This window comes from Daphnia carinata, chromosome 3 (genome assembly GCF_022539665.2).
Source record: "Daphnia carinata strain CSIRO-1 chromosome 3, CSIRO_AGI_Dcar_HiC_V3, whole genome shotgun sequence".
NCBI classification, from domain to species: domain Eukaryota; kingdom Metazoa; phylum Arthropoda; class Branchiopoda; order Diplostraca; family Daphniidae; genus Daphnia; species Daphnia carinata.
Genome location: NC_081333.1, coordinates 5,910,064 through 5,926,070, shown reverse-complemented (window position 1 = coordinate 5,926,070; position 16,007 = coordinate 5,910,064). Strand labels below are relative to the sequence as shown.

The following is a 16,007-nucleotide window of genomic DNA, read 5'->3' as shown; positions in this document are numbered from 1 at the left end:
GGAATTAAGGCTGCATTCGCTCCTAGCCATCCCTTTAGATCGAGGATTCATGGGGGATGTTTTTACATTTTCTGCAGGGTAAGGTATGGCGAGGTTTGTCGTTTATTGGCGGCACGTCTGTCGAAACCTCTAGATACTTGTGTCGGAGGGTAACACTGTCCTCGTGCCGTCTTGATGTTCTACGTTACTTAGTTATGTAATGGCAATGTAGTAGTCTGCTTTTCCGATCTCGGCTTGTTGAATTCGCATTAAAAATATGAGTTACTTTGGTGTGATTGTGTTCTGTTTAATCCAAATACGATATCGCACCAGCAGCTTCCTCCGTTATGTGTGATTTCAGTCTGCTAAAATTTTCAATGATAATCATTGAGTGATTTTCATAGGTAAGTGCGGAAAATCGCCCAGCAACCCTTCCATTTGTATAGATCACCACCGAATTTTTTATTTAGATCCTATGTAGCAGATTTTCTATAATCATAGCGTTTGAAATAGTTTGCAATGTCAGTGCATTGATTATCGGGGCAATGTTCGAAATTCAAGATGTCTCCTCTTCACCGTGCGCGTCGACTTGAAGTGTATGCTTCTTTGGCTGAAAATTTCTTCTGGTCTCAAATGGTCTTCTCCTCCTCCGATCGATATTCATCTTGTAAAAACGGTTGACAAATTCTTCATGTTGTCGAAGATATTCCTCTTGAGCTTCGACTTCCAATAGAAGGATGAGTGACTCATAGTTCCTAGTAAGTCTCTTCATTCTGTCGTCAGCAAGCTCGAAAGATGTCTGCTTCAAAAAATTTTTCTTCTTCCAATTTTTCGTTGTAATTCAGCAGACCCTTACTAAACTCTTTTTCTAAAATATCAATGGTCACCCCCGTGGCAGCTTGAATTAAGGATCTTTTGGTGCCATCTTGTTGTTTGACTTTTCCAGGCTGTACACTGTGTATTCAAAATGGATATTGTGTGATTCAATGGGTTTTATGTACTACATTCAAACGGGATGAAACATGCGTGTATTCAATGTGAACATGATAAGGTACAATGTAATTTATGAACTACGCCGAAACAGGAAAAAATATACGCGTAGTCAACCTAAATATAATGTGAAACAATGACTTTCATGAAGTAAATATAAACAAGATTAAAGATACGTGTAATCAATGTAAATATAGCGTGATACAATGAATTTCACCAAGTAAATCTGAACAGGATCAGATTTACTTGTATTCAATTTGAAGATAGTATGCTGCAAAACGTTTTATGAACTACTTTCCAACAGGATCAAAAATACATGTATTGAATGTGAATACAGAGTGATACATTGCGTTTTATGTACTACATTCAAATAGGATCAAATATGCGTGTAATCAATGTGAATATAGTGTGATACCATGTGTGTTATGAACTACATTCAAACAGCATGAAATATACGTGTATTCAATGTGAATATAGGTTTCTATACCGGTTGCGGTTGCTCCAGCACTGGCACCAGCAAGCTGCCCAGTATCCCAGCCGCGTCATCGTAAATAACACTTATGATATTCACTGGCAGCATCTGTCAAAGCCTCGCTTGCAGAAGTCAGTCGTCTGAGAATGCCGAAAAAAGTCTTTTTTGACCCTGCTGCTGGCAGAACATGTAGCAATCTAATTCCGCCGATCCTTTTAACAGAGCACTGGAGCACTATGGTCACATTGTCTTGTCCAGCGTAGCCCCACTTTCATTCACCGACATAAAACAGATAGATGCCGGCCTACTTTTTACTGCCTAAGCGACAGTTCTTCTGGATTGCTTCCTGCTCCTGCAGACCGCGGCAATACAGCTCTACATTCTTCCCTACCTGTCAATTGGCTTCAATTATGGGCAGACACTGCCCATGTATGGCATGCATTTTCGATTTTTATCTTTATTAAATTCGACAAACAGTTGGCGATCCGGCCACACTCCAAGATAGGGGCAAGCTCACGTACGAGTGGGAAAATGATTCTCCCTTGCTAGTGCCTACCGGTATAAGGAAAACACTGTAAAATTGTAGGGCGTAATTAAACTCAAATACTGGTAAATGAATAAAGAAGCGAACGTTGGCGTTCGCCAGCGCCGCCTCCGCTCTCGCTTTCTAGTAGACTTTCCAGCAATTTCCCCCTTATATCGCCGGTTTTAGTCCCCATCCTCGCGGCAATGCCTGTCTAACTGACTCTAGAGCTTGAGTCAGCACATTCGGGGGGCACAGCAGAGGTGATAACCTCTATATTACTGCACCGGCTAGTCCGGTTTGCCAGCACGAGGAAACTACAACGCGAGGTGCGACCAGCCTTCGTTTAAGGCTTCTTCAGCTGCGCCTGTTCGCAGCGCATTTCTCCCGACACCACCATCAGGCTGTCGATTTCAGTTTCGTGCTCCGCCAGGTGACCCAGCGTTACGTTCAGCAGCGTTGCCTGCCCCTGGGGTACACCAGGTCCAAGCCTCTCTAATCAAAAGATTCGAGTATCGAGTGCACTGGCTCTAGTTCCTTGGTCTTAGCGGTTCCAAGTAACCTGCTATGCAGCTTGCCTCCTGCGTCGAACAGCCCGCTCTCCTGTCTGGTTCCATCGCCTTTCAAGGATCGTTTCAGCTCTTTAACTCCTGTCGTCGCCGCTCAGCTCTGGTCCTGAAATCGACTAAGTCGAACGCGCGCCCTTCCAAAAACGATTTTACTTCCATTGGAAACATCCCCGTCGGAATTTTCTCGAAAGCTTGTAGCATCTCGTCCACCCAGTTGGAGACTCATTTTCTCACTTGCGCCGCCCGTTTCGTCGGTGCATCACCCAGGCCTGGGCGTCAGAACGCTCCGCCGTCTCCGGTTCCACTGTTATGTCCTTGGCCATTGCCGCGGTGTCGACTTCCGGCGGCCCCCCAGGACAGTCGGCACGCGCCGCCGTCCCAGATTCAGCCGCGCCATCGTATTCGTCAACCGACTCCACAACGAACTTCTTCATTTGTAAAACATGAACCACAATGGTTCTCTTTCCATTTACCTTTCGAAGCTAGTAGTTTAATCAATGATCTGCCTTATCACTTTGAATGGACCTACGTACTGATAAAGATATTTTTCGGTGAGACCTTTCTTTCTCTGTGTCCGAAAAACTAATACCGGGCCACCGGGTTCATACACCGGTACCGGTACCTGACTGACTGTGGTATCGAAATGCGCTTCTGGCGCTGCTGAAGCAGGGCCAGTCTATCCCTCACGTCTTCTCAAAGGTTCACCTTCGACTTCATCAGATCCTCCGCGTCAGCCGGCATCACATCAACACTATAATCAACACTATATACACATTGCATACACGTAAATTTGATGTTTTTGAATACAGTTCATGAAAGCCATTACATTAATGTCGTTTCAATGTAGATATTGAAACTCACTGTATCACACTACATTCACATTGAATACTATTATATCTGATTCTGTGTAGATCTAATTCACAAAACTAATTGTAAAACACTACATTCACATTGAATACACGTATATTTTACGTTGCTTGAATTTAGTTCATGAAACTAATTCTATCACACTATATTCACATTGAATACCCGTATTTTTGAAACTCTTTTAATCTAGTTGATTGAACATCTAGTTTGACATTGAATTCACGTATATTTGATCCTGTGTAATCTAATTCACAAAGCTCGTTGTAAAACACTATATTCACATTGAATAAGCATATATTTTATTTTGTTTGAATGGACTACAGTAAACTCATTCGATCACTATATTCACATTGAATACACGAATACTTGATGCTGTTTGAATCTCGTTCCTGAAACTCATTGTGTCACACTGTATTAACATAAAATAACAAATCGAATTTTAAAACACATATATTTGATGCTGCGTAGATCTACTTCACAAAACTCAATGTAAAACACTATTTTCACATTGAATACACGTATATTTAATGCTGTTTGAATCTAGTTGATTTAACTTATTGTAAAACACTAAATATTGCACTATATATATTAATTAATATATTATTGTACAACACGAATATTTGATCCTGTGTAGATCTAATTCACAAACCTTATTGCAAATCACCATATTCACATTGAATACACGTAAATTTGAAGTTGTTGGAATTTAGTTCTTGAAACTCATTCTACTATATCCACATTGAATACACGTATATTTGATGCTGTTTGAATCTAGTTGATGAAACTCATTTCATATCACATTATATTCGCATTGAATACACGTATGTTTGATGCTTTTGTATCACACTATATTCACATTGAATACACTTATATTTTATCTACTTTACAAATCTGATTGTAAGACACTATATTCACAATGAATACACGTATAGTTGATGTTGATTAAATCTAATTAATGAAAGTCAATTTAACACACTATATTCAAATTGAATACACGTATATTTGATACTGTTTGAATGTAGTTCAAGAAACTCATTGTATCACACTTTATTCACATTGAATACACTTATATTTTATCCTGTGTAGATCTATTTCACAAAACTCATTGTAAAACACTATTTTGTCACACTGGATTTACTTTTAATGATTTTTGTATTTAAACTACAAGAGTACAACACAACGCAGAAAATAAAATGTGACTATAACTTTACTGAACCCAAACAATGCGAAGAGTGAGGAAGGCTCACTAGAACTATCTCTAGGGATAAAATTAAATGGGCTTTTACACCCTATGACTGATATACGCCCTTTCTCTTGAACATTGATTAATTCTTAAACAGACAATCTTTGCTATCCTATCTGCGTAGGTTATAGCACCTTTCGTCGTAAGCTGTACCTTGCGCAATTACGACGTCGGATATCACGTCTTTTCAGAAATGATAACCGCGTCGGCTATTTTCCCCTCGCGACAGGTCCCCCTTCTTCGAGACAGGTTACCCGACTGTACTAACATTCATAAAAAAGAAATCAAGGGAAGGACAAAATATCGGAAAGATTTTTTAAGAATCGTTAAAGGATAGTTGGAAATGACGAACAACCGAAATGAGTAAACATCGAAAAGACAAGCTTACTTCCGGAAAGTTAATGAGTTCTTATCGGAAATAGTTCGCTAGCACAAAAGAACACAAGAGTAAACACGGCTATAATTAGCAATTGATAAGACGTTATCAATAAGGACAAGTTACAAACACTGTGACATGTAAGAACTCGACTGCTGCATTCCATTTTTTTAAAGGTTTTCAGTTTCAATAGCTTTCCTCCCGCGTTCTCCGGGGGGAGCACCACTGTCACATTGCTCATGAGCGGTCAAGCGCGTTTCGAGCATGTAACACTTGAATGCTAGAAACATTATGCCAATTGCTAATAAAATGTTGGATGCGGCCAGTTCGTAAGGATTATGAGTAAAGGAAGTTTCTTTCTTCTTTTCTTTTTCCCTAATTGCATTGTGAATTTGTTCACTGAAACTTGTGAATTCATTTCTGCTGACAGGGTGGTTTGTGCGTTGCGGTGAAGGAGCTCACTAATGTTGTCTACAGATGACGTATTTTTCGCGGAAGCTCGACAAAGGTGTCTTTCTTACCATCCGTTGCTTGGACATCTTGCGCAAAAATTTTCTTTGAAAGCAGAACAACTGCTTGGAGTTTTGGCGCGATTATTCTGTCTTCTATGCTGGTTGGGAAAACGCATTCTTCGGTACGAGTGGTGCATCCCAAAGGTACTTCAAACATTTCAACTGCTGGTAAAGTTGTTATAAGAGGTGGCTAGACCCATTGACTGGATCCCATATGGACTACTTCAGGTCCCCGCCATTCCACATTTCACTTATTTTTGCATTGAGTGTTGATTCGGGGTGAATCATTCAAAAAGACAGCTATTGCACAAGACTTACGGGCTGTTCTCTTGCTGATACCCGTAGGAAATTTGCACAGGGGACGTCTTATCTTTCTGCAATCCTTTACATTATCTTTAGAAAGTTCTAGAAACGTTTCTACGTCGGCAGACACAACAAGGTAATCTGGTAGATTTCCGAACAGGATACCATGGGTTCCGTTTTCTATAGCTGCCGGCATGTTGATGATCTCGAAGAGTTTGTATTGCTGGGCGTGGATGAAAATGGGAACATGTATGAAGAGGCGAAACGAGGTTTCTATGGCCGCCACAGTGACAGTTGCTTCTCGGTAGGGGACCCAAAGCTCATCACTGAAAATAGACCAACTTCTTGGTAGTTGCTCGTTTATTGTTTTGATAACTTTGTTGAATCTTGCTGGAGAAACGATTTGAGAGGCCAAATGAACATAGGACTGAAGCCGACGTCGAGACTATCGGCCAGTTGTTGTAGCCACAGCAAGATCCTATTCATCGCTACAAACTTATTCATCTTATTCATCACGTTTCGTCCAGTTGGAAAAAATGCTCGAAGTGATTTAGTTGTCGTTCTTCATTGTTCACCATTCTCTCCATTATGTTCGTTGTGACATTCTTCAGTATGGAATAAATATAATAATATGGGCCTCGCAACTCTCTGATAAGTTTTGCGTTTGTTCTGGACTCCCACAGTTATTCATTTACTATTGTTGCTTGTTATCGATGGTGTGGGTAATTTCTCTTTGATTTCGTGAAACAAGTTGTATTTGGCTGTTTAATTCTTCTAGATCTTTTTGTGTTGACACTCCAAACAGCCATTTAAGGATCAATCCTTCCCCGTCGACAAGACTTCGACGACTTATTTGGTTAGTTTTCAAGGCTTTTGTTATGTTTGTCAATCGTTTTGCTGCATTCTCCATTCCTTTTAGAATTATTTGGATTCTGCTTGTGATTCTTCTGGCCGCTATTCGTTGTGTTCGAGAGCCTTCATTCTTCAATTTTTCTGCTACTTCTTGTTGCTGGAATATCTTCTGTTTTAAGTATGCTGTTGCTGTGTCTGCTAGCTCCAAATCAAGATCTGCTACAAGGGTCCAGGACGATTCACTGAATGCGACATCAGTTTGTTGTTTGAAGATGGCATTTTCTCTCAGGATCAATGAATTGCTTGATAGTGGTCCAAGCAAAAAAATGAGGAACGGCACCAGTAGAGTTAAATACTTAGCTGGAGGTCTTCTGCTGCGCGCAGGTCTTCTGGTTGAATTTGCCGTGATTAGTTCCGGTGTGGGCGTGGACACGTCATTTTACTCGGTGCCTGGTGACGCATTGCTTTGTGCAATTGGTGTTTCTTCTGGATCAGCCTGAGGTTATGGATCACTTGAAGCGGGTATATCTTGTATTTCTTTGTCCTGCTAATTTTCACCTTCTTTCTCCGAAGCTTTTTCGGTAATGCCAGGTCCCGACACGGCTTCGTGGAATGATTTCATCCGCACTACGTGAACAATGTCACAATGTTTTCCTCCGGCCGCTGGCCGATATCACTTCATAGTTGACAGGTGTAGTTTACCTCAATACTTTGAATAGTCCTAGCCTTGGTCCTAGCAACGAGTTCAGGTTCGTAGATCAGCACTAAATCTCCTTCTCGGAATAACCATTCTCTACGTACGTCGTAGGTTTCTTTTTGTTTTTGTTGTACTCACTCCATTCTAATTTTCATTTTTTTCTCTTGCTGTAGCTAGGTCGGCTATTAGGCGATCTGCATCTTGTCCTTCCAGCAATGGGTTTGGGTCTGCTCCCAACTCCAAATCGATAGGAAATCTGGGATCACGTCCGTAAAGGAGAAGAAATGGTGAGTATCCTGTAGATTCTTGTCTGGCAGTGTTGGATGCAAAACAAACGTACTGCAGGGTTTCGTCCCAATCTCGTTGATCACTACTAACATACATTGAAAGCATTGCAGCCAATATATGGTTCATCCTCTCCACTGCTCCATTTCCCTGAGGATGATAACTGGAAGTCGTCTTGTGGTTGGTGAGTAGTTTCTTGACGAAAGCTTGAGTTAGATCGGCGATGAAACACTTTCTTCGATCCGTTATGATTTACCCTGAAGAACCCCATGGCGCAGGAAGATTTGTGGCGCAGGAAGATTTGATGAACGAAGAATTCTGCAACATCTTCCGCCTTTCCTTTGGGCATGGCTTTTAACTCAAACCATTTGGTTATGTAATCCACTGCCACTAAAATCATCCTGTTTCCTTTAGTAGAGAGTGGAATTGGTCCTAGAAGGTCCATGCCTACATTTTGAAATGGCTTTTCCAATTGATGCATTGTAGAAGTCCTGGAGGTTTATCTGGGACTCCTTTTCTGCTTTTACAATATACGTAACTCTGCTCTGAACTATATCCACTGTAATTTTCGGCCAGTAGAAGCGATCACAAATTTTATTTAGTGTACGGCTGATGCCAAGGTGACCGGAACAACATCGTCATGGTAGGCGTATAGAATTCCTTTAGGGTAATCAGCAGGTACACATAGCCTTCTGTAAATTTTCCATCCCGTATGGTTTCTTTGTACAGTTTTCCATTATCCATCACAAAATTTTTCACTCTCTTTTTTCCACTTTGGAGTTTCTGAATTAACTGATGCCAATTACTGTAGGTTTTCTGCTTGTGAGCTAAGGAATCATTTTCCTCTTCGGAGAGTAGTGGGTCATTAGTTAGTGCCCCCACAACAAGAACAACTGTCATATTCTAACTCTTCGGTTTTTGGTAATGGATCTCTTGAAATCAATATGCGTTGTCATGCGTTTTTCCACTACGATACAGAATCGTTATGTCGTATTCTTGCAGTGACAGGCTCCAACGTGCTAAACGAACTGCATGGTCTTTTTTGGTCATTAACCAACACAAAGCTTGGTGATCTGTGACGACTTTCACTTTGCAGCCCCACACAACATCTGAATTTGGAGAGACACCACACTAGTGCAAGACACTCTTTTTCAATTGAATAGTTCACTTCCGACTTAGTCAGTAAACGGCTGGCGTATACTATGGGCGTTCTGCTTTTTCTATGCGCTGGACCAGTATGCCTCCTATGCCGTATCCACAGACGTCAGGGATAATTTCCGTCGGCAATTCGTAGTTGGGATAGACCAAAACTGGAGCTGAGGTGAGTGCTTTTTTCACACTATTTCACATTAAATGCTCGTATATTTGATGCTGTTTGAATGGAGATGATGAAACTGATTCTATTACACTCATTCTATTCACATTGAATACACGTATATTTGATATTGTTTGAATGTAGATGATAAGTCTGATTCTATCACACTATATTCACATGGAATACACGTACATTTGACAATGTTCGAATGCAGATTATGAAACTGATTCTATCACACTATGTTCACGTTGAATACGCTAGATGCACATTGAATACACGTAGATTTGATACTGTTTGAATATTGATGATGAAACTGATTCTATCTCACTATATTCACATTGATTTCAGGTATATTTGATACTGTTTGAATGTAGTTATTGAAACTCACTGAATCACACTATATTCATATTGAATACACGTATATTTGATACTGTTTGAATGTAGATGACGAAACTGATTCTATTACACTGTATTCACATTGAATACAGGTATATTGATTACTGGATAATAGCAGCTGGAGAAATAGGACCTGGAGAATGATTGCCGGAGAAATAGGACCCGGAGATTTAGGACCTCAATATAGGACCTGAAGAATTAGGACCCGGAGAAAAAGGACTCAATTTCCACAATTATTTTGGCGTGTCCTATTTCTCCACCATAAGGGTCCTATTTCTCCTTGCCAATGGTCCTATTTCTCCTTACTTAGATATCCTAAATGTTCGTTGGCGGAGAAGAAGAACCGGTTGGCTTATGTAGGCTTCCGCACTTCAAACAGCGTTATCAATTGCTCGAGTAATCATTCCATCATAACTTTTTTGTTTGAATTGATATTTGTATTTTTTTGCACGATTACACGCATTATCTATTGCCTTATACAGCTCATGTATAAAAGTTATATTTATTTTTATACAGTGTCTGATTTTTTGCCCTTAACCTTTCGTTAGTGGCGTTTCCAGTCCTAGTATCGCCCTCCCCCCTGGCTGATATCCTTATTCCATGCGAGTTCCCGGAGAAGAGGGGCATGCTTTCCCGTAAGTACCCCTTAATACACTGATAAATAAGAAAAATATTATATATATATAATTTAAGACAAGCACATTTTTAAATAAAAAATAACTATTTGCCGCAAAACCATAAATAAAGACCTACGTGGCAAGAACGAAAATAATGAGTTCCGCACGGCTTTTGGTGGTTGCTGGAAACGAATATGTTAACACGAGTACTAGTTTATTATTATTAACATTTGATAAATAATGTTTATAGGAACAATATTACAATCTTTAACTAAATATCATCTGAAGCAAGGACAAATATAAACTATAATCCACTCTTGATTCAAATACCATTTATTTCTTCATCACATTTTCAATTCTTTTCACAGTTACAAAGATTCCAATAATTATATGAAAATCAAGCCCTACTGCTATAACTATGCCAGGCGATGAAAGCTGTCTGTTATGTAGGGTAGAAGCGCTTTCCACCAAAGCAATAAATGGTTTAAGCCAAACTTAAATGTACAACTTGCGTAGAAACATCTATGAGTAAAATTTCAATAGTTATGGCGTGGCTTTTTTTAAGTGGAAGAGGAACTAATAACCGCACCTTTACTCCGAAAGGAGCACCTACATCTCTGGCAAGAATTCGCATTTTTCCCGCATTTTTAAAGGATTTTTGACGTCCTCCGTGTCTTGTTTTCCACCTCATGCACATTTCCAAGGAGCCATTGATTACCTAATTAAACATCATATACAATACGGAAAAGTTTAAGGAAGCTTTGCACTTGGCGTTACCAAATGTACTAATTATGACAAATCCATTTTAATTATTTTCGACCAGGAACAACCTTTTTTTTGTACGTCAGTGATAAAGGAAGTCACTAATTGTTTTATAAATAAATCCAAGATTTTTTTTTAAATTTTCAACGATCATGGAAGGCATGCCAGTGTATTGTTATACAAAACTAGGACGTCCACTGGAGGACGTCCTACGGACGTAATTAATTGGAGGTCCTGGTAACGTCCTTATTTGGGACTACTACGGACGTCCTTAGTTGGACGTCTGCAGGATGGCAAATCCGTACGTTCAGTGAACGGATTGGAACGTCCGGGGAATGTCCGGATCGCGGCAGCCAAAGGACGCATGAAAATTTGTATTGGAAATAGCTTCCAATTAAAATAAAACCATAAATTTTTGGTAATTGATTTACATTTATTTTTACAAAATACAAACGATTAAACAAAAATTTAGCAGGTAACATCACCAGCCTAAAATTTCAATAAACAAATTCCGTTTCAATTTTGTGCAGCTCACATTTTAGAAGAACTTGTGTTTGCAAGAGCTTCATATACTATCTAGCAACGGAATAATAGCAATGGCAATACTCTTAAGTTCACTCTTGAGCTGTTAGGAGAGAACAACGTTTTCTTTGCCCACGCCTTTAGTTTCCTTCTCTTCCTTTTTCTCCTTGGCTGAGACATTGGCATTAGCGCTATGTAAACTTTCGGTGGCCTTCTTTGCAGCCTGTCGCTGAGGCACGATCAAATCGGTGGTGGATTTCGTAGCAGATTTGGGCTCACTGGCTTTTTTACCCCGACCGCGACTGCCAGCCGTGACAGGAGAAAACGCCTTGACAGCGGCTTTGGTCCGCACAACGGAAGAGCTTGGGTCACTGCGAGGTCCCGCTTCTTCTTCACTGTCGGTGTAAATGAATTTGCCAGCTCTATCACTAGTTTTCGAACCGGTTTTTTGGAACCAAGCTGTGAAATGGCTACATCGAAATCGCTGTCGACCGAGGTAATTGATGTTTGCGAAGGTGTTCTCACCTGAACGGAAAGAATAAAAAATGGGAAATTGTGATCGGCATAGAAACTCGAACAGGAATATGATTTGAAATACCGGTCTCTTCCATCTACTGTTTGTTTCAGTATCAGAGGCAGCCGATTCGGCACTGATGGAAGATAGCGAGCGGGATCTACGACTTTCGCCCCCATTCATGTACGTGCTTTTGTATGGGTTGTCTTCCTTTAAATGATTGGGACGACCAACGATTCCATTTTTATCCTGCAACCAAATAAATTCAACGCATACAGATTGAGAACTGTTTTCTTGTCATCGATAATTACGGAAAAGCCAAACCTTTTTCATTGCGGGGATGTTCGACTGTACGCCTGCTATGAGTTGAATGACTTGTTCAAAGCCTTCTTTTTTGATCGTTTCCCCACGTAAATATACAAGGTCATAGATATTGGAGCCATGATTGGCGTTAGTTCTGCTGGGGTGATATTTTTTTGGAGATCATACAGAGACAAAATCGCTGCTTGCTAGTGGAAGGTTTGTTCTCGCAATCGAAAATACGATCGGATAATTTCTCTCTTCGGCTGACCATGTAACACAAATTTCGAACCTACAACGAAGAACAGTTTTTACTGACAACTCTGCATTTAACGAGATAAAAATAATAAAGTTAATGAGAAGTATGTTTATACCCTATCTAGGTCTTGTCGCAGCTGTACAAACAATTTCATACGTTCCATATCTTGCTGTTGTTGCTGACTTAATCGTTCCGTTTCAGTGGTTTTGGGCGGTAGCAATGGTCTGTCTCGGTTGGACTGGAAATTTTTAAAAAGAAAATTGATTGCTTGTAGTAGAGACACATGAATTTGGGAGCACACACCTTTCGTTTAAGAACCCAAAAGTTGAAAATTTGGTCAACGACATCAAGATCAAGATCTAGCGTCCGCGCCGTTTCGTTAATGCTGGCATGCTTATATAAGTCCGATTCGATGAGTTGTAGCCTTTTCACACACAAGTAACTCTAAATAATTAAACGCAAAACGTAAAAATGTTTATGTATTCTATACTTTTTGACACGGATTAAGTTCCTTTCTTCGACGGTCATTTCTTTTTTCAGCTTTCTAACGGATTCGGTGTTCTCCGCCCCTTCGCCTTCAACATGAGATCCCGTGATCCATATCCAATATTGATATTACGGAAATCAATAATACGGAATAGCGTTACGTGCTCCTTGACATTTTCTGGGGCACTGCTCAGTGATGGCACCGATTTCGGTTTGCCACCTAACACGATAATAAATTAATGTAGTTAATAGTTGAAAATGTGTCTAAGTGAAGTGATAATTAAAGAATGGCTCTCAGATACTATCTAGCAGGAAGATTATCAAAGTTTTTCAACATTCCAAAAAGTTTTAATCATCGAGTACTTAAAATTTTAGATAAATAGGAAAGAAATTCACCTGTGGCAGTAAGGCACTTGTGGTAGGTGATGGTACGGCCATCATATAACTCAGGTTTGCTACCGACAATGTCCAGTTTAACTACACTATGTTCTCGCATAACTGAAACGCCACCATTTTCTTTGGCAACTAATTCCACGGGGCTACAGTAGAATTCATCCTGTTCGAAGAACAAACTGGATCCAAAAATAGGTCACATTCGTTAAAATAACGCAACACAAAATTATAACTAGACAATCACCTTCTCTTTTTTCCGGTCCACTGCTTAAACTTTAGTTTGTTTGACACTTCGGGATCGTCACTGAACCACAGTTCTTTCGATTGTGGTAGCCTCATGTAAGGCAAGTGGTTTTCTTCACCAATGACTAAGACGTAGAACGAATGATTCAATTAAAAATGGCGAGATAAAATGAATTACTTTTCTACCTTTGCTTTAGGGTCACGGGATTTAATGGCACGGAAGGCGGCAAATGAAGAAGTACCGGCTCAGGTTAGTCAATCATAATTGAAAACATTACTCACCGAATGTAAGGAACTGACAAAAAAAAAGGAAAGTCAAACTGGAAGCAATTTTCCCACAGCAAACAATCACACACAATGGACAACTAATAGCGTCGGTTGTAAAGGCGGGAAAAAAGTTAACTTGCAGTGTTGCGCAATCTATACTATATAAAAAAACAAGGAAAAGAGGAGGAGCCTGTGTCTGTCACATTGTGCATTTGTTTTGATTGGCTGGCGTCAAATCAGCCGTCTGCTACAGTGGTTGGCTTAAACGGGCCTTTTGAGGGGCAGAGACTGTATAATAGGTCGGATAAATGCAATTTTTTAGTCTACGAGCTTAGCTTAAAACGAGTGGGCGCTGCAGTACGTAAGTCGACGGGCAACCACAGCAGGTTTTTTTGGTGGGCAAAGGGGGTTGACGGGCATGGACTATTCGAGAAAAGACGGGCAGAGGGAAAAAGTGGTTGGACGGCAACTACAGCGGGCGTTTTCTGGGCTGGGACTGCGAGGGGAAAACGGGCAAAAGCAAATGAAAAAGTCAATGGGCCACTACAGCAGTCGTTTTGGCGGACAGCGAGTGGGGTGACGGGCAGAGAGGGGATCGACGGACAACGAGTGGGCTGAGGGGCAGCGAGTGGTTCGATGGGCAGCGAGTGGGTCGACGGTAAGCGCGTGGGTCGACGGGCAGATGAGTGGGTCGACGGGCAGCGAGTGGGCCAACGGGCAGCGAGTGAGTCGACGGGCAGAGAAGGGGCCCACGGGCAGCGAGTGATTCGGCGGGCAGAGAAGGGGCCCACGCGAGTGGGCGATTGGAAGAGAGGGGGCCAACGGGCAGTGAGGGAGCTGATGGGCAGTGAGGGGGCCGACGGGCAGCGAGTGGGTCGCCGGGCAGAAAGGGGGCTGACGGGCAGTGAGGGGCTGACGGGCCGAGAGTGGGTCGACTGGCCGAGAGTAGGCCGACGGGCAGAGAGTGGGTCGACTGGCCGAGAGTGGGCCGACGGGCAGAGAGTTGGTCGACGGCCAACAACAGCGAATTTCTTGGTGGGCAAAGTGGGTTGACGGGCAGAGACTTTACGAGGAAAGGCGGGCAGAGGCAACAAGTGGGTGAACGGGCAATTATAGCGGACGTTTGACGGACGGCGACTGGGCAAAAGGACGGACAAATGGAAAAAATGTAGATGCGCCTCTAAAGCAGGCGTTTTGGCGGGCAGTTAGTGGGTTGACGGGCAGAGAGTGGGTTAACGGGCAGAGAATGGGTTGACGGGCAGTGGGTAGTTTGACGGGCAGAGAAAGTGAGGGGGTGGACGGGCAGAATCAATGAGTGGGTTGGCGGGTAAGACAGGGGAACCCTTGATTGCCAAAAAAAATTAAAAGTAGACGGGCGAAAAAATGGAGTGGAATCATTTTCTTAGAAATAGCGTAAGGATACGCTAGCGCCACCTATACCCCGGCCCTGGACGGGCCCAACGTTACTAGTTTACAATCATAAAAAAAACATTTTTTACTTTACAAATCGGCTACAGTGTCTGGCAATATTGTTATGTTTACATTGTCATGACAACATAGCGTCTGCTAGGCCGGCTCTGCTTTCTACAAAGGCTTTGTTGTGTTGTTTTTGTTTCAACATATTCTGATTGCAGGTTATTAGTGACAAGTGCGAAGCTTATTAGCCGTTGGGAGCTCTGCGTACTCGTTAAGTCATCTAAAATGTCTGAGATTCGCAAAAAAACATATTGTGGGAGAAAGACAAACTCGTAGAAGAGTGATTGCCAATATCCTCCATATCAAGAGAGAAGAAACATTGAATGAACAAGTTTTAACGAACAGGTAAGCATACAATATTAAAATATATATAATAATCAACAAATTTTTATTTTATAGCCACTGCTGTTCTGAGTATGGAATTAGTTCCCCGTAAACCTCCATCTACTAACAGACCATATTGAAATACTTAAAAATAAAATGTGTTAAACCATTAACTGGAAAAATAAAATAATTTAGAAGTTGTTCAAACCAACTTTGTCTTGGCTCTACTGCAAATTCCGAAATGTTGACGGTGGAAGAAGCGGTTGAAGTCAGAGGAACTGATAAAGAAATCCAGTCAAGAGAAATGCATAGATGAAGAAAGCTGGCAAGTTTACCCGTTCAGCTGTTGCCCCACTATTTTTATAAAACAATTACGCAAACAAAATAAATACCTGCATGATAGGGGTGACAAGGATGAATGGAATGTTACCTAACAATTGTGGAAGCAGTGTTGGCAAAAATGGT

The 16,007-nt window shown here is 41.2% G+C and overlaps 2 protein-coding genes across 2 annotated transcripts; both read right to left on the bottom strand.

Moving 5' to 3' along the window:
• Positions 1 to 11,362: 11,362 nt before the first annotated feature.
• LOC130688065 (PHD finger protein rhinoceros-like) lies at positions 11,363 to 12,244 on the bottom strand. The gene is made up of 3 exons (XM_057511059.1): positions 12,119 to 12,244; positions 11,879 to 12,043; positions 11,363 to 11,805 (listed from the first exon to the last, which is right to left on the bottom strand). The coding sequence occupies exons 2-3, from the start codon at positions 11,889 to 11,891 to the stop codon at positions 11,387 to 11,389; spliced, it is 432 nt and encodes a 143-aa protein (XP_057367042.1). The 5' UTR covers positions 11,892 to 12,043; positions 12,119 to 12,244; the 3' UTR covers positions 11,363 to 11,386.
• Position 12,245: 1 nt separating this feature from the next.
• LOC130688035 (protein Jade-3-like) lies at positions 12,246 to 12,881 on the bottom strand. The gene is made up of 4 exons (XM_057511030.2): positions 12,844 to 12,881; positions 12,657 to 12,777; positions 12,469 to 12,591; positions 12,246 to 12,386 (listed from the first exon to the last, which is right to left on the bottom strand). Exons 1-4 carry the CDS (start codon positions 12,879 to 12,881, stop codon positions 12,246 to 12,248), a joined length of 423 nt encoding a protein of 140 aa, XP_057367013.1.
• Between the last annotated feature and the right edge of the window lie 3,126 nt (positions 12,882 to 16,007).

Bases quoted from the DNA above. Each gene is read 5' to 3' on its own strand.
- LOC130688035 (XM_057511030.2), bottom strand. From the start codon at position 12,881: ATGACCGTCGAAGAAAGGAACTTAATCCGTGTCAAAAA. The intron at 12,592-12,656 runs GTGTGTGCTCCC...AAAAATTTCCAG, and splicing joins TTTGGGTTCTTAAACGAAAG to TCCAACCGAGACAGACCATT. The intron at 12,387-12,468 runs GTATAAACATAC...TCTTCGTTGTAG, and splicing joins TGCGACAAGACCTAGATAGG to GTTCGAAATTTGTGTTACAT.